This window comes from Protopterus annectens, chromosome 8.part0 (assembly GCF_019279795.1).
Source record: "Protopterus annectens isolate FY-2018-M chromosome 8.part0, PAN1.0, whole genome shotgun sequence".
Taxonomy (NCBI): Eukaryota; Metazoa; Chordata; order Ceratodontiformes; family Protopteridae; genus Protopterus; species Protopterus annectens.
The window spans coordinates 1,494,427,060-1,494,452,748 of record NC_056741.1 but is presented as its reverse complement, the minus strand read 5'-3'; the positions used below and the strand labels follow the sequence as shown (position 1 = coordinate 1,494,452,748).

The 25,689-nt window shown below is 40.9% G+C and overlaps 1 protein-coding gene across 4 annotated transcripts in view; it reads left to right on the top strand.

The window, feature by feature from the left end:
* ZBTB16 (zinc finger and BTB domain containing 16) overlaps window positions 1-25,689 on the top strand; it is a 1,288,889-nt gene that overhangs the window by 567,088 nt on the left and 696,112 nt on the right. For all 4 annotated transcript variants that reach the window (XM_044081079.1, XM_044081076.1, XM_044081078.1 and 1 more), the window contains exon 4: window positions 10,544-10,630. In XM_044081079.1, the coding sequence (XP_043937014.1) occupies window positions 10,544-10,630 (87 nt within the window). The remainder of the gene's footprint in view (window positions 1-10,543; window positions 10,631-25,689) is intronic.

Genomic DNA, 25,689 nt, shown 5'->3' with positions numbered 1-25,689 from the left:
AAGTCTTTATTTTTTTCAGAGACAAGTCCGTCTGCACCCTCATATGGAAGAGCTTTTGGCTACATTATCCGAATTTCTTGTGTAATAATTCCACAGTTGTATGGCCATACAAAAAAAGAGGAAAGATCATAGGCATTTCATCACTCCTATTATCCAAATACAAGCCAAACCAGTAGTAATTCCCAGCAGGAATAGTGATTGCAGAGTTCATTATCAGGAAAGTGAACACAATCAGTTAATGCTTCACCCACTTATCAATTAGAGGGTCATTGTTAATGTATTGAAAAAGCCCAGCACCTTTACTCCCCCCATGGATTTTACTGTTAAGTTTCAAGATCTTTGTGAAGCAGCTATTGATCAGTATTTTGATTTGAGTAAACACTACTTTAATAAAAACATGAGTGAAAACTAATTGAAAACATTACATCATTTAATTGAAGAGAAGTCACTGAGATTTATGTTAGGTTAGGGCATGTGGGGGGGCTTCTCCACCAAAACGTATAGGAAAGCCAGTGAGTCGACTCAAGTGTTTAGTCTATTGAAGATGCATCCTGCCCACACTAAGCATGGTATAGTAAAAAGACAGTTAATCAGAGCTTCACGTCTTTATAAAGAAATGTCAAGAAATAGTACATTTTTAAGGACAGGAATATACTCATCACAGGGTAATTAACAGTAGACAAGAGCAGCATGCATCTGTAACTAAAGCTGGGTTGCAAACCAAGGAGGTCAACAAGGATTTGAACAAGGTGGCAGATGTTCTTCGTGTTTCTGTGTTGTAGTCATCACATTTGTGTTATCCCTGCCAGGGTAGCCCTTGGCCGGCCCAAATACCATAGACTTAGAATTTCTGCATCTGTTGCTGTCGCTTGAGGACTGACATCAGGTCGTCAGTGTTATAAAGGAAGGCATCTGATGCCATTACATCAATCTTTCTTGCTGTGGAGCCCAAAGTAGAAGCAGTTTGCATGAGTGCTGGTTGGCCGCTACCTGAATTTCGTTTCCAAATTGAAGTTGAAGTCTTCGAAAGCTAAGTACCCCGTTGGGGATCCTTTTTTCTTACACTAACTGATGTCAGAAAAAGTTAATAACTGTCTCGCCTGTGGAAAGCAAATACCACACTGAGACTTCCATTCTTACTGCATCACTTGTCTAGGCTCAGACCACAATGTTCCTCGTTGTCGCTTCTGTGCTCTGTTTAATGCCAGAACAATCCATCGTCGGGCCCTTATTGTAGCTAGATATTTCCATTCACAGTCCTCGAATTCCAGTATGGCTTTGGTAAGCCATCCGTCAGCAGATCTTCCAAAAAAATGTAAAGATAAAGACAGAGACAGAACAGGACCAAACCTACTTCCGTTAAGCTGGTTGTCAGTCCTCAGGAACTCAGTGATGCGCTTTCATGGCCCCTGATACCCACTTCAGTTAATTTGCAGGCCGCTACTGAGACCCTTTCGGAGTCTGGTATGCCGCAGAACTCTTCTTAGTCTAAGGATCCTGCGGTCGTCTCTACCATGGATGGGTCCGGAGCCGCTGTGCAGGAACTGGCTTCCGAGGAAGTCCTTCGCAACACTGAAACCCGACATAAACCAACGTCTTCTTTCGCAACTACCATTCTTTTGAAAAAAACACCCAGTTTCTCAGGCCCAGGGGTTGAACTACACACAAGAAACCGGCTATCCATTCTCAGGCGCCTGCTCCTTTGCCTCAGTCTCAAATGCTTAAAATGGCAGACCTTATCATGCTTATTAGGGGCCAGTCAACTCCCTCAAAAAGGAAAAAAGATCTGTCTGTACTAGTTTTGTCTGAACAAGACTCAGATGAATCTGATGCATCTGACTATGAAGACATGCAGCCACTCTCCACTTATGAGGATTGTGATGTAGAGGAATCCATTCCTTCAGCCTTTTCCTTTGGGGAAACCCTGCATACCTTAAGGGAGCATTTCCAATAGGAGAGTTAAGACTACCCAGAGTCAAAAAAGAGACTGAGAGTTCTTGGACCTTCCTTAGCCATCCCCCCAGTCCTAGATGTGGTGGATGATGTCTTCCTTGAATCCAGCTTGACTCCAGATGCCCTCCTTCCTGCTCACAGAAAGCCAGACAGGTACTACAGAGTTCCTGACTCATGCAAATATCTTTTTAAAAATCTTACAGCTGACCCTGAGGTCATTACTCAAGGACCTAAAGGGATTAAAGCAACCTCAGCTAAGAATCCCAACACCTCAGACAGGGATTCCCGAGCACTGGACAGATGGGGTAAAAAAGTATACACCTCAGCTACTCTTGTAATCAGGGCACTAAATTGTCAGTTCCACATGCCTAAGTATCAGCAACATACCTTGGAACGCCTTAAACAAAAAAATTTCCTCCTTTCCTGCATGGGCAGAATCTAAAGATTTACAGGACTTGATGCATTCTGCTGTTCAAGTAACTAAACACACTTTGTACTGTGGTTTTGACATGCTTGAAGCTTCTTGCAGGGCAGCAGTCACTGGATCTGTCATTAGAAGACCTGCATGGCTTAAGGAACAACCCCTGCCAGACCACGTGAAATCAAAATTGCTGGATGCACCCTTGCACAAAGATAACTTGTTTGGCACTAAAGAAGAAGAGGTTTCAAAGATGGAAGAAAAAGCAAAATCTATGTAGACTGTTAAAGGTTTCTTACAGGTCCAGCCCCCTAGGTTCAGGCATATCCCCTCCAAGCACTTGTCCTTTCCTGCTCTGAGTAGACAGGGCCAGCCTAGGTCCCATGGAAACAGACCCCACCCCAAACAGCAGCCCCAGGGGTTGCAGAGATCCAAACAGTGGACTACCCCCACTTCAAAACCAGGGAGTTCTAAACCACCCCCTTGTGGTAAGAACTCACAATACTTCGCTCATTCCCAACCCCACCTCTGCCCACCCTCACATACCCCTAGGAGGAAAACTCTCTTTTCACTCAAGCACCTGGCCCACCATTATCAAGGACTAATGGATTCTGAACATAGTGTCTCAGGGGTACAAATTCTCCTTCCACACCCTTTCAACCACAAAAGGGGTTCCCAGATCTACCACCAAATCAGTGGGCAGAGGCTCAAAAACAAATCCTTTCCTTGCTCTCATTGGGGGCAGTAGAGCATATTCCTGCAGAGCAGATAGGCCAAGGCTTCTACTCCAGAGTTTGTGTCCAGAAAAGAGGGCATCTGGCACCCCATCCTTACTCTTTCCATTCTAAACACCTTTTTGGTGATCCTAAAATTCAAAATGCTTACCCTCCGACAGCTGCTACCCATGCTGTCCAAGGATGCCTGGCTAGCTACCTTGGACCTGAAAGAGGCCTACCTCTACTACATTCATATCAGGGAGTCCTGTAGAAAATATCTCCGCTTCAGGGCAGGATCTCAACACTTTCAATTCTCTGCACTTCCCTTTGGCTTATCTACTGCTCCCAGTTTTTACAAAATGCCTGGCTCCAGCCATTGCCTTTTGCAGACAGAAATTTTCAAATTTACCCCTACTTGGACAATTTTCTTATTCAGGCAGACAGCCAGGAAAAGCTGTTCAAAGACCTGGCCTTTGTAAAGGACCTACTAACCTCCCTAGGGTACACAGTCAATGAAAAGAAATACAAACAGGTACTCACCAAAAGGATAATCTTTCTGGGAGCAAGTCTGGACACAGCATCCCAGGTGGCATACCTTACACCAGAGAAACAAATGTTCCTATCAGCTTACCTCACTCAACTGGCCACCAAGCCCCAGCTTTCTGCAAGGAAAATCCTGCAAGCCCTGGGGTTCATGGCCTCTTGCATACTCCTTATTCCATATGCCAGACTGCATATGAGGAAAATTCAGTGGTACATAAACAGCCTTTGGTGTCAACACTCTCAGGATCTGGAAACTCTTCTGCCTACAATTCCTTGCCTGAGGAAGGAATTTCTTTGGTGGGAAACAGCATGCTCCAACAACAAGGGACTGCCATTCTCCCCATCACCCAGACACTCACCACAGATGCATCAGACTACACTTGCTGTGCACACCTGGACGGCAGGTGTATACAGGGGCAATGGAACCCCCATCAACTCTCTCTGCACATGAGTCTAAAAGAGATGATAGCTGTGCAGCAGGCCTTAATATGTTTCAAATACCTTCTTTCTCCACAGGTCTCCTGATCAAGACAGGCAACACCACTGTGAAGTGGTACATTAACAAGCAGGGAAGGCCACACTCCTACCCACTGTGCAGGCTGGCCATGACCCTTGGTCCGCAGCCTCTTCCATGCAAATACACCTGTTAGCTCAATACCTGCCAGGCTCTCTCAACTCCCTGGCAGACCAATTAAGCAGACAGCTCTTGGACCACATGAATGGCAGCTCAACTGAAGCACCTTCTTCCTAATAATTCAGAAATGGGGAACCCCAGAGGTTGAACTCTTCACCTACCCCACCAACTCAGCAAATTCTGCACCAGGGAACATCACTGCATGGCTTGGAAAGTGGATGCCCTGTCCTTCCCCTGGATAAACATCTCTGTTTATGCCTTTCCTCCCCTGCCTGTCATTCCCAGGGTACTGCTCAAAATAAGGGAGAAAAACCAAGGACCATTCTCATAGTTCCAGACAAGCACCCCTTGCTGCACAGTCTGTCCCTGCTGCCTCCATGGAATCTTCCTCAGATTTCAAACCTCCTAACCCAGAGGGAAGGGAAACTGATGCACCCCCAGTTGCAAACATTCAGTTTGGCAGCTTGGCTTATACCCTAATCCCTGACCAATCTGCCATCCTCAGTAAACAGGTTCTGGATGTTATTCGAGAGGCCAGACGCCTTAGCACCGGAAAGTCTTATGCAGATAAATGGAAAAGATTCTGCACTTGGATCCAGGCTAAGGGTGCCAACACATCACAGCCCTGCATCCCTCTCATCCTGGATTACTTAGCTGACCTGCTGCACAGTGGTGTCTCATTCTCCTCTAAAAATGTTGCTGCTGTTGTATCTTTCAGCTTTTTCCGGTTAGGGGTCGCCACAGCGGAACTACGGTCCACTAATGATTGGCAGTAGATTTTTACGTACAGAGTTGCCAGCCCTGACACACAACCTTCAACGAAAATGTATGCCTCTGCTATTTCTGCTCACTTTCCCACTGAGCAGCCTCTCTTTTCACACCCTCTGATTAACAGTTCCTCAGTGGGGCTAGCAACTTGAGACCCCCCAGAAGGTCACCAACACCAGGTTGGAACCTTAACTTCGTCTTGAAAAGCTCACCCTGCCCCCCTTCTAACCAGCTACTTCTGCAGAGCTAAAATTTCTCTCCTGGAAGACAGTATTCCTCCTGGCCATCACTTCAGCCAGAAGAGTCTGAGTTGCAAGCACTCATGGCTGTGGAACCCTTTATCATCTTCCATGCAGACAGGGTATCCCTCAGAACTAATCCATCCTTCATGCCCAAGGTGGCGTCCAGTGTGCCTCTCAACCAATCCATTCATTTACCCACTTTCTTTCCTAACCCCCAAAACAAGGGGAAAAGGATTCTGCACTCTAGATGTGCACAGGCAGCTCAGATAGTATCTGGATAGGACTAAACCCTTCAGGAACTCTGATCAATTGCTGATTAGCTTTGCTTCAGGGGCAGAAGGCAAAGCCATCTTCAAGCAAACCATTTCCAAATGGATAGTACACTGCATCCATTTCTGCTACAAACAGCATGGCAAGTTTCCCCCCAAGGGGGTCAGGACACACTCCACTAGAGCAGCCTCCACCTCTGTGGCTTCCCTCAGAGGAGTCCCCACCAGGGACATCCTGGAGGCTGCCACCTGAACATCTGTTCATAATTTACCAAGCATTACCACCGGCCTCTCTTCTCTAAATCCAGGGCAGGGTTTGCCTCTGCAGTCTTGCAGTGCATGCTAGCCAGCTCCTAGCTTCCTGGACTGCCTCCACTCATTTTCCTCAGCTTTGAGAATCCACCCAAAAGTGATGAACTGCAACAGTGAAACATGAAGAACATAGTACGGTTGTGTACACTTACTATAAATGTAGATGTTCAAGTGTATTCACTGTTGCAGTCATGGTTTCCCTCCCTTCATCCCCCTTTCTCTTTTCTTTCTGTTTTTTTTTCCCCTTTTTCCCTTGTCCTTACAAGGGACATTTTGGTATTTATTTTCCGCTGGTGGGTTTCTTCCACCAGAGCCTGGCCTCCTCCTTTGGGGGCTCCTGACAGGTTAGGGCAAGAAAAACTGATGTAATGGTGTCGGATGCCTTCATTTATACCACTGACAACCTGACGTCAGTCCTCAAGCAACAGCAACCAACGCAGAAATGCTAAGTCTATGGTATTCGGGCTGGCAGAGGGCTACCATGGCAGGGATAACTCAAATTTGATGACTGCAACAGTCAATACCATAAAATGTAGATGTTCGAGTGTAAGTGTACACAATTGTACTTTGAGTGCATATAGCAGAGGCAGTCAGGCTGTGAAAATACTATACAAAAAAAAGTGCTTTTAAGGGGGTCATGAAGTCTTTAGAATTTCACTAATGGGACAACTCCAGTATGTAGGTAAGAGAAGTAGACGTTTGAAACTATGCTTTTGAGGGTGGTTGTTTTTCCTTCTAAAGGTGTTAAGACTAAACTAGTTGGGACTCGTTCATGTTTCCGATGTAGACAATGTCATTTTATTTTCAGTAGTCAATATATTAATTTATATGTAGGAAAAGCTGGTAATATTAACCAAAGGTAAGATCGTGAAATGGTTTACTGAAACCTTGAACCTTCATAGGTCAACCAGTCACATGGTCAACCTGAAATCTTAAATCTGGAACAGCAAAATTACGGTCAGCTCGAAACTGAATGCATCGACACCTGTAGTTCGATGTATTCAACATAGCTGAGGGTGACATCAATCACCCATGCTATGCAGCTTACCATACCGTGCCATTCCATAGTCAATGGTATGTGTGTTTTACTGTTTTGCAGGAGAGCAAGCCCCCCCCCCTACACACCCTGTAAATGTTTATATACCAACTCCGAGATCGCACTACAGTGAGGAAATAGGCTAATTTCCTGTTCCTCACTGAACTGCAATCTCCACTCAAAATTCCAAACACAAATACTTGAACTACACTACCCATTCGATTTGGTGTAGTAAGTGTATTTGGGTTTGCAAAACTGCCCATTGAAAAACTGCATTTTGACAGTGTCACTCTTGTTCAAATGCAAGTAAAACAAACCACACTGGAGCCAGAATCAAGTTGAGCTCTTTCGTCCCGTTTATTACAGAACTTCCTCAGAACTAACAATCAGTTACAGCCATTACCTTTTATAGAGCCAGTTAATTATGACATAATTTCCCTAATTAATACTCCATTATAAAATGAAACCGAAAATAAAAATATATGTATGCACATTAACAATCTACCAAATCAAATGAACACAGCAATGGAAATACATTCAGAAGTATTAAATATATACATTTATACATATGTTTAAAAAAAAGCTGCCATTTCAACTCTGTTTTCTAAAAATAATTAAAAGAAACTACAAATTTGTCCTTACTAACTTTTTCTACTACAAGAAAAGTAAACTTCTTAAAATTTGTGCACTTCACTGAGTGCTTAGCCAACACATTACTTAAATCCTTCTTTTTAATAGCTAACACGTGCTCTCTGACTCTGATTCAATTTTCTAATAGTTTTACCTGTATAGAAATTCTCACAGCTGGAGCACACTGTAAGGTACACCAGCCCCTCACTTGGCAATTATATCTTCCCTTTGCTATTAATGTATAATTTAGATGTTTAAAGTGGTAACTGTGTTACCCCCATCATAAACCTACACTGAGTGCAATTAGTACATGGAAATGTACCGAAGCAAGAAAAATTGTCATTTTCCTTTCTACTTTTAGGTCCACTTTCCAACAATTCCTTCAAATTTTTGTTTTTTTTTTATAAATCTTGGCTGGGCCCCCACTACTTTACTTAATTCTTCGATCCCCAGAATAATTTTCACAAACTATCTCCCTAATCCTAGGCCCATCTGTACTCATAGGTACAGGAAAAGCATACCTTAACATTTCTTCCCCTACTCCATTACAATTGAGTGTGGCATTAGTCTGAAATCCAGCTTGTAGGACAGGGAAAAACCTAGTCCCTCTATTTTTTTGTAATATAACTAATAACTTCATCTAGGTCCCTATGGTCATATCCTCTATCAATGAATAACTGTCTAAGAAAATCCACTTCACTGATGAAATTGTTTTCTTCACTAATCATCCTTCTTAGCCTTATATCTTCTCCTTTAAATACATTTTTGTTGCTGTTGTGTCTTTCGGCTTTTCCCAGTTAGGGGTCGCCACAGCGGAACTCCGGTCCGCTAATGATTGGCAGTAGATTTTTACGTACCGAGTTGCCAGTTCTGACGCACAACCTTCAACAAAGGTACACCCATTCACGCATGTCTCCACACAGAAGATGCTCTAGCTGAGAATTGAACAGGCCAACGTCTTACTGTGAGGCGACAACGCTACCGCAGCACCACCACCGCAGTACATTAATCTTCTTTTCTATTGATGTCAATGTTTATTTTAACATCAAGAAAGTTAACTTCCATTCCAACATTACCAATAGTAAATTTAATCCAAGTCACCGTCCTATTAAGTTCGCTGAAAAAAATCAACCAACTGTTCTCTATTACCTGCCCAGATGAAAAAACGGTCATCAGTATATCATTTATAATACCGTACATATTTGAGTTCCTCACCAAATTAGAATTGTTCAAGTTCCCACCAACAAATGACCAAGTTGGGGAACACTGGTACAAAGTATTCACCCATTGCAACTCCAATTGTCTGCTGTTAAACTCTTTCCCCAAACATAAAAAAAATTGTTCATTAACACTAGCTCCATAAGCTGACATATCACAAAAATGTCTTGTTTAAGACAATTCCTGTGTTTAAGTAAAGCCTCATAAATTCAATACCTTCTGTTTGTTATATTGTAGTATATAATGAACAAATATCAAATGCACACAGCATAGTCTCATCCCCTTGAAATTCATACAACTTTAACTCGTCCAAAAAAACATCCATGAGTCTTTCAAAAACCATTTACTATTCTGCACTATAGGGTTAAGTATTTCATCTAAATAGAAATTTTTGATGTTTACTATGTGGAGCAGAAACTATGGGTCTGAAGGGTGGGTGTTCAGCATTCTGATGTATTTTGGGAATTCCAAATAAAGTCCCCAATTGTGGCTGTTCAACATTAAGAAATTCAAAAAGATCAATAGTGATGTACTGTTGATGTAATAAATCCAATAATATTAAATCAACTTCCTGAAACTTCCTTCTAACTACATCTCTGGAAACCTTTCTGTATTTCTGTGTCAGCCAACATATTGCCTATAGTGTCATTATACTTAACATTCATAATGACCAGGCCCTGCCCTTTGTCCACTTTCATGTATCTGATGTAACTATAAGAAATTAACTGTTTCAAAGCAACTGATTGTTTTTCTGTCAAATTTCTATCAAAGTTAGATTTATTGAACCTATCAAAATTATGTAAGTTATAAATATCATTCTCGCAAATCATAGCAAAGGTGTTCAACGTATTAACCAACGGAGGGTTAACATTACTTTTTCTTTTTCCACTACTACTGTTGCTAGTAGGTATGTCATGATAAAGGTATTTCAAATTTGATTTTCTGACATACAACTTAAAATCTAAAATGGTATCTGTAATTTTAGCCCTATGTACTGGTAAAAATGAAAAACCCTTTTTAGAACATCTTTTTCATCTTTAGTAAACGTTCTATCACGTACAAATTGGTTAACACCCCTTGGCCTTTCCTTTTTTCTTCCCCACTACTGTGAATACCTCCTGATTGATTGATCAAATACAGTTTGCAATGGCGATTGTGAACCTTGTGAAACCAGTAACATTGTTTAACATGTTCATTGCCAAACTTATGACTCCTTTTATATAGGGAGGACACAAGTGTAGGTTAAAAGAAAGGGTGGCAGAAGCATGTTAGAGCCATTAAGAACCAACATGACAAAAATTCTATACGCAAATAACTTGAGGTGCTACTTTTTAAAGGATTTAATTTTTTGTATTAAAAAATGTGAAAGCGGTCAGTTGAAGAGATCCTGGTACTGTTTTGGAGCGACCTGAACTACTTTGGCAGTTGATTCTCAATGCATTTCAGCAACTGAGTTTGAATGATAGCATTAACATGGGTATTTGTAAGCTAAAATATCTGTATTATTAAATCTGTTTTGCTGTTTATTAAAAGGTCATGTTACATGCTCATTTTCTGTTTAAATAAATAAGTCATGCTTTGTATTATCTGAATTTCATTTGGTATGTTCACCAAATGAAAGTGTTTTCTTTTTATTGTTTTTGGTTATTTAAAGTACATTCTGCGAATGTTTTCCTTTTCATTTTTTTTTAATTTGTTTAAACTCTTAACTGCTAATTGCATGTTCTAAATGGACCTAAATTGTTTGGAATATGCGCAATATAATGCAGGTAGTAATTGAATCAATGTTGTCTCTGTCTTACAGCTGGTGCAAAGGCCTTTGTTTGTGACCAGTGTGGGGCACAGTTCTCAAAAGAAGATGCACTGGAAGCCCACCGGCAAACACACACTGGTAAGTCATATTTGATCTGTTGACATTGTACAACATTCATCCGTGAAGAACTGCTATGAAAATATAATTCACTTAAGGAAAGCTTAGTTTTACTACCCATGTCCCAGAATAACATTAGCTAGCTCCTACTGTAGATACTTGGAAACCTTTAGTGGTGTACCTAAAGTTTTCACAAAAGTACATCTTGGAGCCGTATGTTTATTCATATATTTTAACTTGCCTTACAGTAGCTTTCTTGACACTCACTCACTCACATTGATGCATATGATTATGGTAAATATTTCAGTCTTTTTAAACACAGGTAACAACATCTCGTTAAATAACCACAGATGGAATAGATCATGCATCATTGGTTGGATACAATTTTACTTGTAATTTTTACTTTTGGCCAAGCAGCTGAGAAGCTCCACTGCATTGCCCAATACTAGTGGTCGATTTCAGTGTCCTCCCATAAAGTAGAATTTCTCCACATATTCCCTTAAAAAATGTGTGATTACCCATTCAGTAATCCAGACTGGTTTTAAATGCTCTTGTACAACCAAGTAAAATGGTCGAAGGACTCACCCAGCATTAGTGACTGAGATAGTACTTAGATGTCAGCTTGCAATTTCTTGGTGTCAGTATTCCACATCTTTTTATTAATAAAATGCAGTCAACTGAAGCAAACTGACGGTGTCCACATGAGTGCAGGAGGACTCCATTCAGCTGCTTGAACTGTCATTTGTTTAAGCACTGAAAATACCATCAAAAGGCATTGAATGTTTGAATTTTGATTCCTAGTCTTTTCATGTGTTATATCCGAGGTGGTGCAGCAGTAACGTTGTTGCCTCACAGCAAGAGGTTCTCCCGTTCGATTCTCAGCTGGAGTACAGGGAGTGCCTTCTGTGTGGAGTCTGCATGTCCTCCCCGCAGTTGGATGGGCATTCGAAAGACATGCGTAAATGGGCGTGCCTTCATTGAAGGTTGAACGTCGAGCTGGCACCTCGGCGTTCCTCAAAATCTTCTGCCAATCATTAGCGGACCGGAGTTCCGCTATGGCGACTCCTAACCGGGAAAAGCCGAAAGACAACAACAAGTCTTTTCATGTGTTAAGACTGTAGTACAGTGGGGACTGAGTTTTTGACCTTTCCCCATTGTTGTGCAATTTTGAAGTTCGTCTATATAAGTAGGAAGCATGGGGTGTGGTGGGGTTGGGGGGGGGCTTGCCCCCTGCAATAAAGGGTTTCAAGTTTTTCAGTGCAGTTACAAGCACATTTGTTAGAGTACTGTGCACTCTATTTTTTCTTTTGAGAATGTGTCGTAGTTTCATGTAGAATTATGTTAATCCTGTTTATGCAGTTTGCTTGACAAGTTAGTTTAAAGGATATTGATGAATACTAGCAGAGTGTTTCTTATCTGATGTACACAGGTAATATCTGTAAGTTTGCATTGATTCTTACTGCAAAAAAATAAATTAAATGAGTAAAAATCATAGTAAGTTGAAGTACCGCCTGGAAGAATGTGTGAAATTAAGTGCAAGAAAACAGAATTGCGTAGAATTAAAATCTAATGTGATCAAAAATTACAAGTGACGTTAGAGTTTTTGGTGAGTTGTATAACTGTGCCCACTCTTCTTTCTTAATATTACTCCTTTATCCACACTGACCTTGACATTATGAAATTTGCTTTAAGTTGTCTTAGCTGTCAAGGATCATGTCTTACTTTGAGGAGTGCAGTAGTAGCAAGTTAAACTTTACTGACAAAAAAGAAGTAGCATTTCTAGTGTTACAAATTAGAGTTAATGAAAAGGTCTATCTGCATATTATGCCATTAAAATATGTAATGAAGACCTATTTCAATAATTTTCTGTTTCGTGAACTGTTTTATAGGAAGGATATTGATATAAAACGTGCATTGCATGGGAAATGGGAATGATTATTTAAGGGCACAGGTGTGCTGCTGTAAATATTTGGGTCTGACAATGTTCATGTCTGCTCACAGTGTCTTAACAGTCCTGGTCTACTGCAACAGCCATATGAATGCTTTCTTTGGGGATAGCATCATTAAAACATACTGTTACAATGGAGGTTTATAGCTTCTACACCTTATCTTAATCTACTGATGAAAATATGTACCAAAGTCTGTGATTTCTACCTTGTCACGTTATACTTTTTCATAATCGGTGACTTTCTGTAGATTGTTCATCTATATTTTAACAAGAGGCAAAAAGAAGTGATCTATTTCCTTTATACAGCTTCACTGCCATTATTTGCCTGTTCTCTTTTGATCCCCCTGTTAAAAGTAGATGAAGATATTTGATCAGGATTCAGGATGCTTGATTTGCCCTGTTCTGCAATTTTTTTCTTGCCAGATTCCTGTTTTTGGCATAATGATTAAAGTATTTACCTCACAGACATAAGGTACATAGTTTATCACCTTTGAGGGAAATTGGCTAGGCTTAATATGGCCCACAAGGGCGTCTTGCCTAGTACTTACCTGTGAACCTTACTGCCACACTTTTAATCATGACTTTTTATGTATTCATGTAATGTACATTTTTGCAGGTCCATATTATATGCTCAAAGTTCCACAAGTGGGAACCTTATAAGATCAAGCCTGGGATATAGAAAGCCTAGAAGCTTGAACGTCATGAAGTGTCATTGTAGGGAATGGGTTTCTGCTCTTTTTCCCCAGTATAATGCTGTTTGAGTTTGTATATGTAATTAGCAGAGGGTGTGCGGGCACAGCTTGCTCCCTACAAAAAAGAAAGTGGTGGTTGCAGTTTGTTGGTCGAGCATCCAGACTTTTGATATTCCTGGCTCGATCTTGTAACTTTCTGGCTTGCGGTACTTCAACATTATGATAAGAATACATTTTTTCTACCTCATTGCCTTTCATCTTTGGCTGATATCCATTTTTTTCTTTACATCTCAGTTTTCTCTAGCTTCATTACATTTCCTGTGATGAGCCTTCTCAAACCTATATTTCTGCTTATGGTTTGTGAGTTACTGCTTTTTTAATTGATCTTTTCTGAAAACGTTTTCCCTTCTTGAACTTCACTAGAGGTTTATTGCTAGCATTTCTCCTTGCTCTCCATTCTTTTTCTGCTGTTCTGCTGCTGACTCTAGGACATCCTTTGTAAATGCACAGGTGTAAAATAGCCTCCTTTCATGTCTTTTTACGCTATTTTATCACACTGAGTTGTACCAAATGAACGATTTTCAATGAGCCTTCTGAATGAATGCCAACAGTACACATCATTTTGAAGTAAATCCATGTGTAAGTCATTGACTGCTATTGGATTTACTAGTAAACTGAGTTCCCCTGCAGATGTTTCGAGATATCTAGTAGAAACAACTGCAGATTGACTTCTGACTACGTAATCCAACAATTTATAAGCTTCATGTAGTAAGATTTGTCACTGTTGTCGGCTGTAGTAGTTTCACTACATGGTAGCTTCTAGATGAGAGAGTGCAACCCTTGATCAGGTTGGCTAAAGGTCTGTGTATGTGTCATCATGCTCTCTATGATGGCTGTGCTTGCCTTCTTTGCTTCCTTTCCCTTCCTTAACTGGTAGGATTAACCTCATTTATCTTGCCAGTGTCCATTTTTAAGGAGTTGTCAACAGTTAGCATCTAGACATAGCACACAAGTAGCAGGCAACTTTTTGATGAAATTAGCTAGTAGAAATTTCATAAGATGGGCATAAAATATGTAAAGGCACAACCTCCCAGTTAAATGGAATAATTTCTTGGGAAAGTAAAAACTGAACTTATTCATGTAGTACCAAATAACTATATACACATTAAGATGTTGATCGTGTTACACTTCTGCAGTCATTGCACTTAGGTTATCCTGCTGTCAGGTGGTCCCTCAGTCGGCCTGAGTTCCAAAGTCTTGGTCCGGCATCGGTTGCTGTCGCTTCTTCCCTGACGTCAGTGCGACAGGGGTATATAAGATGCAGCCGATGCCATTTTCTTCAGTCTTTCTTGCCACGCAGTGCCCGAAGCAAAAGCATTTCGCAAGTGCCGGTCGTCCGACTCCTGAGATTTTCATTCCGAAGTCGAACCGAAGTCTTCTACAAAGCTAAGTACCCCATTCGGGAAACTTTTTCTTGCCTCAGACCGATGTCAGTAAAAGTTAATAACTGCATTTCTTGTGGGAAGCAAATACCTCATAAGGATTTCCATTCTTATTGTATCCCATGCCTAGGCCCAGACCACGACGTCACAGGTTGTCGGTTTTGTGCTAGGTTTAACAAGCGCACTATTAAATGTCGGTTTGATTTTGCCCGACATTATTTTGGTAGAAAATTCAATTATACCATGCTGTCGGAACTACCGGTGACCGGAATAGAGAAAAAGCGCAACAACAAGGACAGGCATCCGAGGCCCAAAACGGACGACAAAGCCTCTTCTAGGCCAGTCGCGGGTTCTCTGGTTTTCGGCGAGGCACCTTCGCACCCCCTGACGACCGCTTCTTTAGAACCTCAGGCCGCCTCTGACTCCCACGTGGAGATGGCTAGTCCTTTGGATGCACCAGATTTACAGCCTACCAAGACTAACCCTTCAGAGGGATCCGGAGTAGCTGAGCAACCCGTAGCTTCAGAGGGTGTTTTCAGACCTACTCAGTTAACCATTAAATATTCTGCAAAGTCTAAAACTCCTTTGAAAACAAAGAAAAAAATTAAACATTTGCCAGGACAAGCCTCCATGCCTAAGAAACAAATGCTCAAAATGGCCGAAGACTTAATCACTCTGATCAGGGGCTCCCATCCCCCTCCTGATAAATGGCCTAGACAGGATGCAGACTATGACTCATCCAACCAGGTATCCATCGCTTCAGATTCCTCCTCAGACCTAGGATACTCTTTACCCCCCTATGAGGATTCTGATGCTGAGGAATCGATTCCTTCAGCCACTCCGCCAGAGGACTACTCCTTTGGGGGAAACCTTCCATACCATGAGGGAGCATTTCCATTGGGAGGGCCAGGATTATTCAGAGTCCAAGAAAAGGCTCAGAGATTTCCTTTTATTACCCCAACACAGACCCCTTGCTATTCCGCCAGTGTTAGATATTGTGGATGATGTGTATACTGAATCCAGTTTAAATCATGATTCTTTACCTCCTGCTCCAGTTATGCCAGACAGATACTACAGAGTCCCTGACTCTCTCAAATTTCTTTATAAAAGCCCTGCTGCTGACCCTGAAACTATTTTTCAGGGCTCCAAAGGGGTAAAGGCCTCCTCAGCAAAGAATCCAGTCCCCTCTGACAGAGATTCCAGAGAGTTAGACAGATGGGGGAAGAAAGTATATACATCTGCAACTTTAGCAATGAGGGCCTTAAATTGCCAGTTTCACATGCTAAAATATCAGCAATATTTGATGTCTCAGTTGAAACAAAAAATGCTTCCAAACTCAGATCCTCCTAATTACAAAGAAATGCAGGGTTTACTGCATGCAGCTGAACAAGTGGGAAAACACACTTTGCAATGTGGTTTTGATTCATTAGAGGCCTCCTGTAGAGCAGTAGTTACAGGATCTGTCATTAGAAGACATGCTTGGTTACAGACGTTACCAGATCATATTAAAGCAAAATTATTGGATACACCTTTGCAGCAGGATGTTTTATTTGGAGTTAAGGCAGAAAAGGTATTAAAGAAAATGGAGGATAAGGCAAAATCTATGCAAACGGTGAAGGATTTCTTACAGGTTCAGCCTCCTTGATTTAGCAGAAATTGGCCAACAAAGAATTGGTCATTTCCAGTCACAGACAGACCTCAAAGGGGCAGATACAGACGTCCAAGAGGTAGAGGTCAACCACGAGGTCCTTACAGGCCTCGACATTGGGGTGTTTCAACCCAGAAATAAGGGGAGGACAGGCCTCAACCTTACAAAAAACAGTCCCAATGACTTCCCACTACAGCTGCCAAACAGTTCGCTCTTGGCAGCCCCCTTGGGAGGAAAACTGGCACTTTTCTGTCACAGTTGGCATATGATCACCAAAGACAAATGGGTTCTCAACATTGTATCTCAAGGTTACAGGTTCCACTTTCACACTCTGCCAAGGCTAAAAGGAATGCCAAATATGCCACCAAATCAATGGGCAGAGGCTCAAAGAAAAAGTACAGCACTCCTGGACATGAGAGCTATTCAAAAGGTACCAACGCAGGAGCAAGAACAAGGAGTTTACTCAAGACTCTTTCTGGTTCTCAGAAAGGACAAAGCGTGGAGGCCCATTTTGGGTCTTTCTTCTCTAAACACTTACCTGGATGTTCCAAAATTCAAAATGTTGACACTACAGCAGCTTCTTCCCATGCTGGGCAAGAAAGCTTGGCTCGTAACTTTGGACCTCAAGGAGGCATACCTGCATGTCCCTATCAGACAAAACTGCAGAAGATACCTCAGATTCATAGCCAGTTCAATGCACTACCAATTCTCTGCACTGCCCTTTGGCTTATCTACTGTGCCCAGGGTCTTCACAAAGTGCCTGGCACCAGTAATTGCATTTTGCAGGCAGAAAGGAATTCAAATTTATCTGTACCTGGACAACTGCCTGATTCAAGCAGAGAGCAAGGACATTCTTCTAAAGCATCTGGCATTTGTAAAAAAGTTATTAAGTTGCCTAGGGTACACAGTAAATGAAAAGAAGTCAAAACTAGTGCCCTCACAAGAGATAATATTCCTGGGTGCCAGCTTGAATACAACAGCCCAGATGGCTTATCTCACGGCAGAGAAGCAAGGACAACTGACTCAATATTTTCAATTGATGGCAACAAAGACCCTGCTCCCTGCAAGAAAAATTCTGCAGGCCTTGGGTTACATGGCATCTTGCATACTACTAATTCCATATGCCAGACTGCATATGAGGAAACTACAATGGTACCTAAAGAGTGTCTGGTCTCAACACTGTCAAAGTTTGGAAACAGTAATACCACTAATTTTTTGCCTTCAACAGGCATTTCAATGGTGGGCTCAAGCATGTCACCTCAACAAGGGACAGCCTTTCACTTAACCCACAGCCAGGCAAACACTGACAACAGATGCATCGGATTATGCCTGGGGAGCACACATGGCAGGAAAATGTATTCAGGGCAAGTGCCCCGCAGAACAAAGGCATCTTCTTATCAATCAAAAAGAGATGCTAGCTGTACAAAATGCCCTTATAGCTTTCAAGGGCCTTCTGCATCCAGGACAACTACTACTAAAGACAGACAATACCACAGTTATGAGGTACATAAACAAGCAAGGGGGCACTCATTCTTATCCCCTCTGCAGACAAGCCATGACCTTGTGGAACACAGCTCTAACCTATCAAGTCCATCTGCAAGCACAATTCCTGCCAGGAGAGAAAAACACACTGGCAGACGACTTGTGCAGATCCATGATGTTTCTGCTTGAGTGGAAATTACATCCACAAATATTCAGAATGATAACACAAAAATGGTGGAGCCCAGACATAGATCTGTTTGCATCCCCAATGAACTACCAGCTACAGAAACTCTGCACAAAGACTTACCACCCACAAGCATGGAAAGTGGATGTCCTCTCATTTAGCTGGAAAAGCCTACACGTATATGCTTTCCCACCACTACCTCTTCTTCCAAAGGTACTCGTAAAAGCCAGGCAAGAAAAGCCAAAGATGATCCTGATTGCCCCAGACTGGCCACGCCAGCACTGGTACTCAATCTTAAAGAACTTAGCACAAGGTCCACCCTGGATTTTACCTCAAATCCCACATCTTCTGACTCAGCACAACAATCAGATACTTCACAGCCAGCTAAAGACTTTAAACCTGGCTGCACGGCATATTCCTTAGTCAAGCAAACAATGCCTCTCTCCAAAGCTGTTATGGATGTCATTCTGGAGGCCAGAAGTCCTAGCACCAGAAAAGCGTATTCGGATAAATGGAAGAGATTCTGTGCCTGGAACCATGACCCTCTTGTCCCAAATATTCCTCAGATACTACAATATTTAACTGAGATGCTGGACAAAGGCCTCTCCTTTTCATCCATCAAGATCCCACGCCTCTGCCATCTCTGCTCATTACAACATGGACCTACCTATTTTTTTCTAATCCTTTGCTAAAACAGTACCTCAGAGGGGCTAAAAACATAAGACTGCCCCATAGAGCACCAACTCCAACTTGGGGCCTCAACTTCGTGTTGGAAAAAATAACTTTACCTCCTTTTGAACCAGCTAACTCAGCAGATTTAAAATATGTCTCTTGGAAAACTACACTGCTCCTGGCAATAACCTCAGCACGAAGAGTTTCAGAATTACAGGCACTAATGGCAGTGGAACCTTTCATCATTTTACACCAAGACAGGATGTCTTTAAGAACAAACCCTACTTTTATGCCAAAGGTGGTATCAAGTGTGGTTCTAAACCAAACTATTCACTTGCCAACTTTTTATCCAAACCCAGAGAATAAAGGGGAGAGACTTCTGCATTCTTTGGACATACACAGGCAGCTACGCTTCTACTTGGACAAAACCAAAGCTTTCAGGAAAACTGAGCAATTGTTTGTAGCATATGCTGCAGGAGCACAGGGAAAAGTAATTTCAAAACAGACCATTTCAAAATGGATAGGACACTGCATACGTTTCTGCTATACACACAAACTGTACCTAACAGCATTAGGTCTCATTGTACCAGGGCAACAGCCACTTCAACTGTCTACCTCAGAGGAGTACCTACCAAGGACATTTTGGAAGAGGCAACTTGGAGTTCAGTGCACACCTTTACCAAGCATTACCACCTGCCTCTTTACTCTAAATCCAGAGCTGGCTTTGCCACTGCTGTGCTGCAGGGCCTTATAGCCACCCCTAATGCCTTATAGAACCAGCCACCCTACCTCCGCTTTGGGATTCTACCCAAGTGTAATGACTGCAGCAGTGTAACACGATGAACATAGTACAGATTTATACCTACAATAAATGTAGATGTTCGAGTATATACACTGCTGCAGTCCAGGTTACCCTCCCTCCTTCCCCTCTTACTGGCTGGTACATACCTAAGTCTTATACCCTTTACTACCTATGGGGAGTATTTGCTGGTAACTGAAATTTTTTGATTGCTTTTCATATGTATGGTTTATTAGCAATTTGCATTGCCTACCTTTTTTGGGGCACCTGACATCTGGGGCAAGAAAAACTGAAGAAAATGGCATCGGCTGCATCTTACATACCCCTGTCACACTTACGTCAGAGAAGAAGCGACAGCAACCGACGCCGGACCAAGGCTTTGGAACTCAGGCCAACTGAGGGACCACCTGACGGCAGGATAACCCAAGTGTAATGACTGCAGCAGTGTATACACTCGAACATCTACATTTATGGTAGGTACATAACTGTACTTTCTTTTGAATTAGTTTTATTACCTTTTTGTAAAAACTGTCTAGTTCTCAAAGTGTAACATTCTTTGTAAAATCAGATGATGCATAACTAAGCATTGTTTTTTATGAGAGGTGTAACACTGACAGTAGGTCGCAGGGGATCCCAATGGCATCGGCATTAGGTGTGTGTGTGCGTGTGTTTGTGTGTGTGTTATATTTGAAATGGATGAGTGACCACAGGCATGGAGACATTATAGCTGTGAAAGTGCAGGTATGATGTTATGCAATTGAAAAAAAATAAAAGAAATGAAAGAATAAAGTGCAGTAAGTAACATTTTCTGTTTAGCATTCAGATGATACACTTATCACAGGAAAGATCCAATATGGGCATATGCTAAAGACACAGATTGCATATGACAAATTGCATTTCTGGAATGTCTTGCTTTTGGCCAGATAATGCTTATGATCATCACTGCCCAGGGCATTTTACATTTCACTGGAAGAAGTGTGAGTATTACGTTCCTTTTCTGGGAAACCTCCAGTTAGCACATGATCCAGTTTGTGTACTACAGGTTAAAAAAAAAATTGCTAGTAGTTTAGTATGTGCTTTTGAAATCTGAGACAAGGAGACTGCCTTGACTGGGCATGTACAAACTGACTTACTGGCACAGATTTTAATGATGATGCTTTAATATAGCATGTTGCATTGCCAAACCGCAGTAGACTGTGTAGGTTATTGTGATATTATACGGAAACTTTGCAAGGCAGGCAGCAGCTCATACTTTTACGATCCCCCCCCCCCCCCCCGAGTGAACTACAGTGAGATACATTCATCTTTATATAGAGATCATATGTGCTAATTGAAATAAGTACAGTGCAGGAATTTACTTTCTCCTGTGTGATTTAAAGCAACATCATTACTATTGCTGATAAATGCCATTTTCAAGACAGATCTTTGCCCAGTAAATTCCTATGACAAACGTAAAGGAAAGCTGTCTGTATACAGCTGCTAACAAGTGTGACTGGCACGTGGGGCAACAGACTGCTTTTGCTGCTTCAAAAGTTGATCTGTACTTTGTAAACATGAAGCTTATGTGTCTTGAAGGGGCACTTTACTGAAGTCCAGTGGAGCAGGAGTAATGCCTTACATTTAAAACATTTCTGGTGGTCCATTCAGTGGCCTCTCATTGGGCTCCATGCTGATTTGATTGTAGTGTTTAGAACAGATTCCCAAGTATCCTTAAAAAAAAAAAAAAAGTTTGCAATGTAGTAAGCATATACCTGAGTGTAGTAGTGCTGGTGTCGGGCAGTTATAGTTGATTTTTAACTGAACAGTTTCCTATGCTTGCATTTACATTTTCTCTCAAATGCAGAAGGACAAAACCAAAGTTTTCGTGAAATAAATGCAGTAGACTTGTTTGCTTGACTTGGCTGGGGAGCAGTGATACTAAATTCAAATATAAGTTTATTCTTTAGCAAGCTTTTTTGTTTTTTTCCTTTGTGTTTGTATGTGTCTGTGTAGAAATTGGAGGTGGTAATGATGAATCACCCTGAAACTCAGTGTGAAGCTGATGCTGGAAGGTGGGGGAATTGCACTTTAGTTTAATGTAAGTCACAATTCTGGGTGTACCAGAGTTTAATATGATTTCCATTCATTCTGACACTTAAATCTACCTCAATCTTCGTATACAGAGTCCCATATAAATCATTGGTAACTGACCGGTACCAAAATGAAAATTGTGCTGTATGCCTCCACTGCAGCTTCTTTGATGTGTTTTTTTTCCAGCGGGACTTTTGGGCCTTCCTCTCTCCGAGGATGGTAAAATGTTGCAGGTATCTTACCCCCCTGTAGTAGTAGTTGCTGGCTATCCCTATAAACTATACATAAGGCACAGAATCCTTTCACCTTTAAATACATAAGTTGTTCCTTTTGCACTGTATTTTTCCGTCTCTGTATAATTCTAGCATAAACTACTTCTCTGTACATTTTTTAAAGAAAGAGTAAGCATAGATGGTCTAGCAACTAACTCACTGATTTTGACTTGTATCTTCTGTAGCTTAGATTATCCAAGTCCTTAATCAATGCATATTGCATTCTCTAAAAATTAATGTCTTTGCTCTTGCCTGGTGCAAATTAAGAAATTCTTTGGTTTAACTTACCCTGTCCTGTGAAGTGATTTAGGAATGGCAAAAATACAGTTTTCCACAACACAATTGTGTATTTTTAATATAGTGCTTCATTTAATAAAATGTTTTATCTTATTTTGATTGATCTTTACCTTGTTCTTATCCAGTAAAATTCTTTACCTTTTTATAAATAACACCCTTCATTTTTTTATCCTCTGTATTAATCTTTAATACAAAGTCTGGATGTACTACTCTGTAGTTGGAGCTGCACCATTGTATCCACATTCTTCAACCTGAAGTTTTCATATGTACTGCAGCCATCACATTTTTAACAAAACCTGAAGAAAGATATGTACAGTACTGTTCTTGAATGTAGACTGTTTTTGTTAAAATGAGCTTTTCTGTTGACAAGCCATGTTTTTTAATTTTATTATGAAAAATAAGTCATGCTCTTTATACAAATGCACTGCTTTGGTTTCCTTCAGGCTGCCTATGTGTAGCATGTGGCTGCAAGAAGTCATGCAAAGAGTACCGTTCTGAATGAGTATGCATGTATTGTGAATGGAAGTAAGGTAAGGTGTGCACTGCCAGAAAAGTTCCAGCACACATTTGTACACACCGATTCAGAACCACAATCTGTCAAAACGTTGTTAAAGTATATTAATATAAATTATGACGTTTAATTTTTGGAATTGCTAGATTCCTTAAAGTATAATTAAATTCATGCATACTTTTGCAACTTTTTCTTTTGGTTCAGAATATTGTCCAATACAGAATTAAAAAAAAGGTGTTTTCGGTTCAGAAGTATGTCTGTTCATAAGTTCTTTTCTGCCAAAATAAAAAGTCACTGTGTATGCTTGCAGTAGTTTTAAAAGTACAGATAAAAAAGACCTTCTGTAGGTCATTATGACACAGAGTAAAAGGTTTTCATTTCAGCCACTACTGGCTATAAAGTCCTATATTCCTCATTAACTTATCACCAGCAGAGTCTGCCAGAGGGCACAGCATAGTTCATTTTTTCCTTCTCATTCAAAACTGTAAACTTTTCCACTGTGAACTGCAAAGCAGAACATGTGCTGAGTAATGTGCCATGCTGTAAAAGCCCTATAATTTAAAAGTATGCAGCCTGGATCACAGTAATGCTATAATGTTTTACAAACAGAAAAGTGCAAGAAATAAAGTGTTATCCCAGGGAGCAATGATTTCCACCATGTGCTGAAGATCTCCGGGAAGAAACCTTAGACTTAGGCCACAGATGAGGATGTGGAATAAGGTCTGTTTAAGCAGAATGTTCCTTCAGCCATATACGTTTCATAAAAATTATAGTTCATACTGGGGCATACCCCTGAAACCTCAGGTTTTCCTTATATTGACTAAAAAGCTGTGAGTCCGTGTGTGTTTCAGATAGGGCACAAAATATTTGTTGTAGTGTCTGGTGATACCTGCATCGCTTGGTGCACCCTCCTTGAAGAGGCATATGGACAGCCTGACATAGAGCTCCATTTGAGGCCTAAGGCTTGTTATGATTTGGACTGACTAAAGAATGTTTTTCAGAAACTGTGTTCATTATATACATGTGGTTGGGTTTGTGAGGTACTTGAGTGTTCAGTCTGTTGCTCTGGTCTAAAGATTATGATGACCATTTCTGCAACTGCTTATTGACTTATCTGAGATTGGTTGCAGCCCATTGATTGTTCAAAGCATAGCCTTGATATTTCTTATCTTGTTTTATTTATACTGCAGACCAGGGGTGTAGCCAAGATTTTAACATTTGTACTCACAGCTCGCATTCTGCTGCCCCCCCACCAAACCACACCCACATCAACACATTGATCTCCGCCCACACCCCCTTACAAATCGTTCTTCAAGCCACATCCCCTTCACAGTGCTGTGCTCTCTCCCATCCCTGAAAAATACATGCCGGGATGCTAATCATTTATATGATAAAGCAATAAAACAAAAATGGATATTTCAGTTCAAGTGTGGAAAAACACACAAAGTAGCTTACCATGTTTAAATTATGGCTAACTTTACCACAGTGCAACTGAATCCAGATGACCCCTCATGAGTGCAATCCATTTTAGTGGATACTGAGAAGCAAACCCTCGACCCCAAGAAACTGCTTCTTGCTCCTTCCTGGGTCAGTCATTGCTAGCTGGCTTGCACTTGCATAGGAATCTGTCAGGCTAATTGCTCCTTTCTTTCCTGGTTGTCCCAACTAGATTAAAGGGTCTAGGTGTAGTAAAACTTCAGAAATCTTCAAAATTCCAAAAGAACAAATAAATAAAGAAAATCACAAAAAAGCGAATGGGAAAAAGACTCATTTTTTTCTTGATTTTGGAGAGGAGTTAAGCACCCCTTTACACCCTTATATGTACCAACTCTGTGTGTGCACCAATGTGAAGAAAGGAGAAGTCTCCCTAAAGAAGTGAATCATTGCTGGGCCACAATTAGAAATTGCACTGGGAATGATTTTCTACAGGAAAAGTATCATCTTTTTTTTCTGAAAGCTACCAATGCTCCAGCCATTTCACTTTGACCGTGTGTAGGGAAGCCAAATCTAAATAAACATTATGCATAAACAATGATAATGTTAATGAGTGTGTTGCAGGTATAGCTATGGTTGTATAATACTATAAAACAGCTGATATCTCATAGAAGTTTAGGGTATAATAAAGTATGAGCAGGAGATGAGACTACATCTGACCTGAAAGTACTAACTCAGAGATGGAATATGAAAAGGGAAGACAAACTTACAATGCCTTGAAATTAAAGTTAACTAATGTTAATTTATCAGATCTCTTTTTCTTGCAAGAAGCACACATATACACAAATGAACTCCCACATATACTCCAGTACTTAAATATTTGTAAGTTTGCTGACAGAGGGACTGTTATATAATAGATATTACAAGTGCAGTTAGAATCCTGCACTGTTATCTATCAGCATGTCAGTTTGCAGAGGGAAAGAAAACACAAAATATAAAAAAAAAAATGTAGTGCTTCTTCAGTAGAGGAATTATCCCTGTAGTCTAAAAACAATCCTATGCTTTCCCCTTACATAAACATGGTAAAGCACATCAATTGGCAAACTACAAACCTGTAGCCATCTTGTCCTGTCTAAAAAAACAAAAATATGATCAGATACATCCGATCAACCACCTTGCAACGAACAAGTTACTTTTCACAACATGTCATAATTTTAGGCCAGGCCGTAGCACAGGAACAGCATTACTTACTTTCAGAAAGTATGTTTGTTACAGAAAAAAAATCAAGGTAAAATGGTAGCATTCATATTTTTAGACTGTACTTGCGTATTATCGCAACCAGATTTTGCGATACAATGTACTTTATTGGGGTTAAGTAAGCAAGTGAAAAAGATGTGTATTACGGAAGGGTAAGTGTTCAAGAGTGTTCTGGGAAATTAGTAGTGCTTTTTTAAGCAATTATGTACAATTTTAGGATTTGTGGCTTGCGTGCTGTAAAAACATCTAGCATTGAGTTCAGCACTAAGAGTGGTCGCGTGTGTACGTATATTGGCCTGAAAGCACTGTGGGACTTAACGTACAATGTGTAAGGTGTTTTCTAGATTTATTTTTCTGCTTTAGTTTATTTTT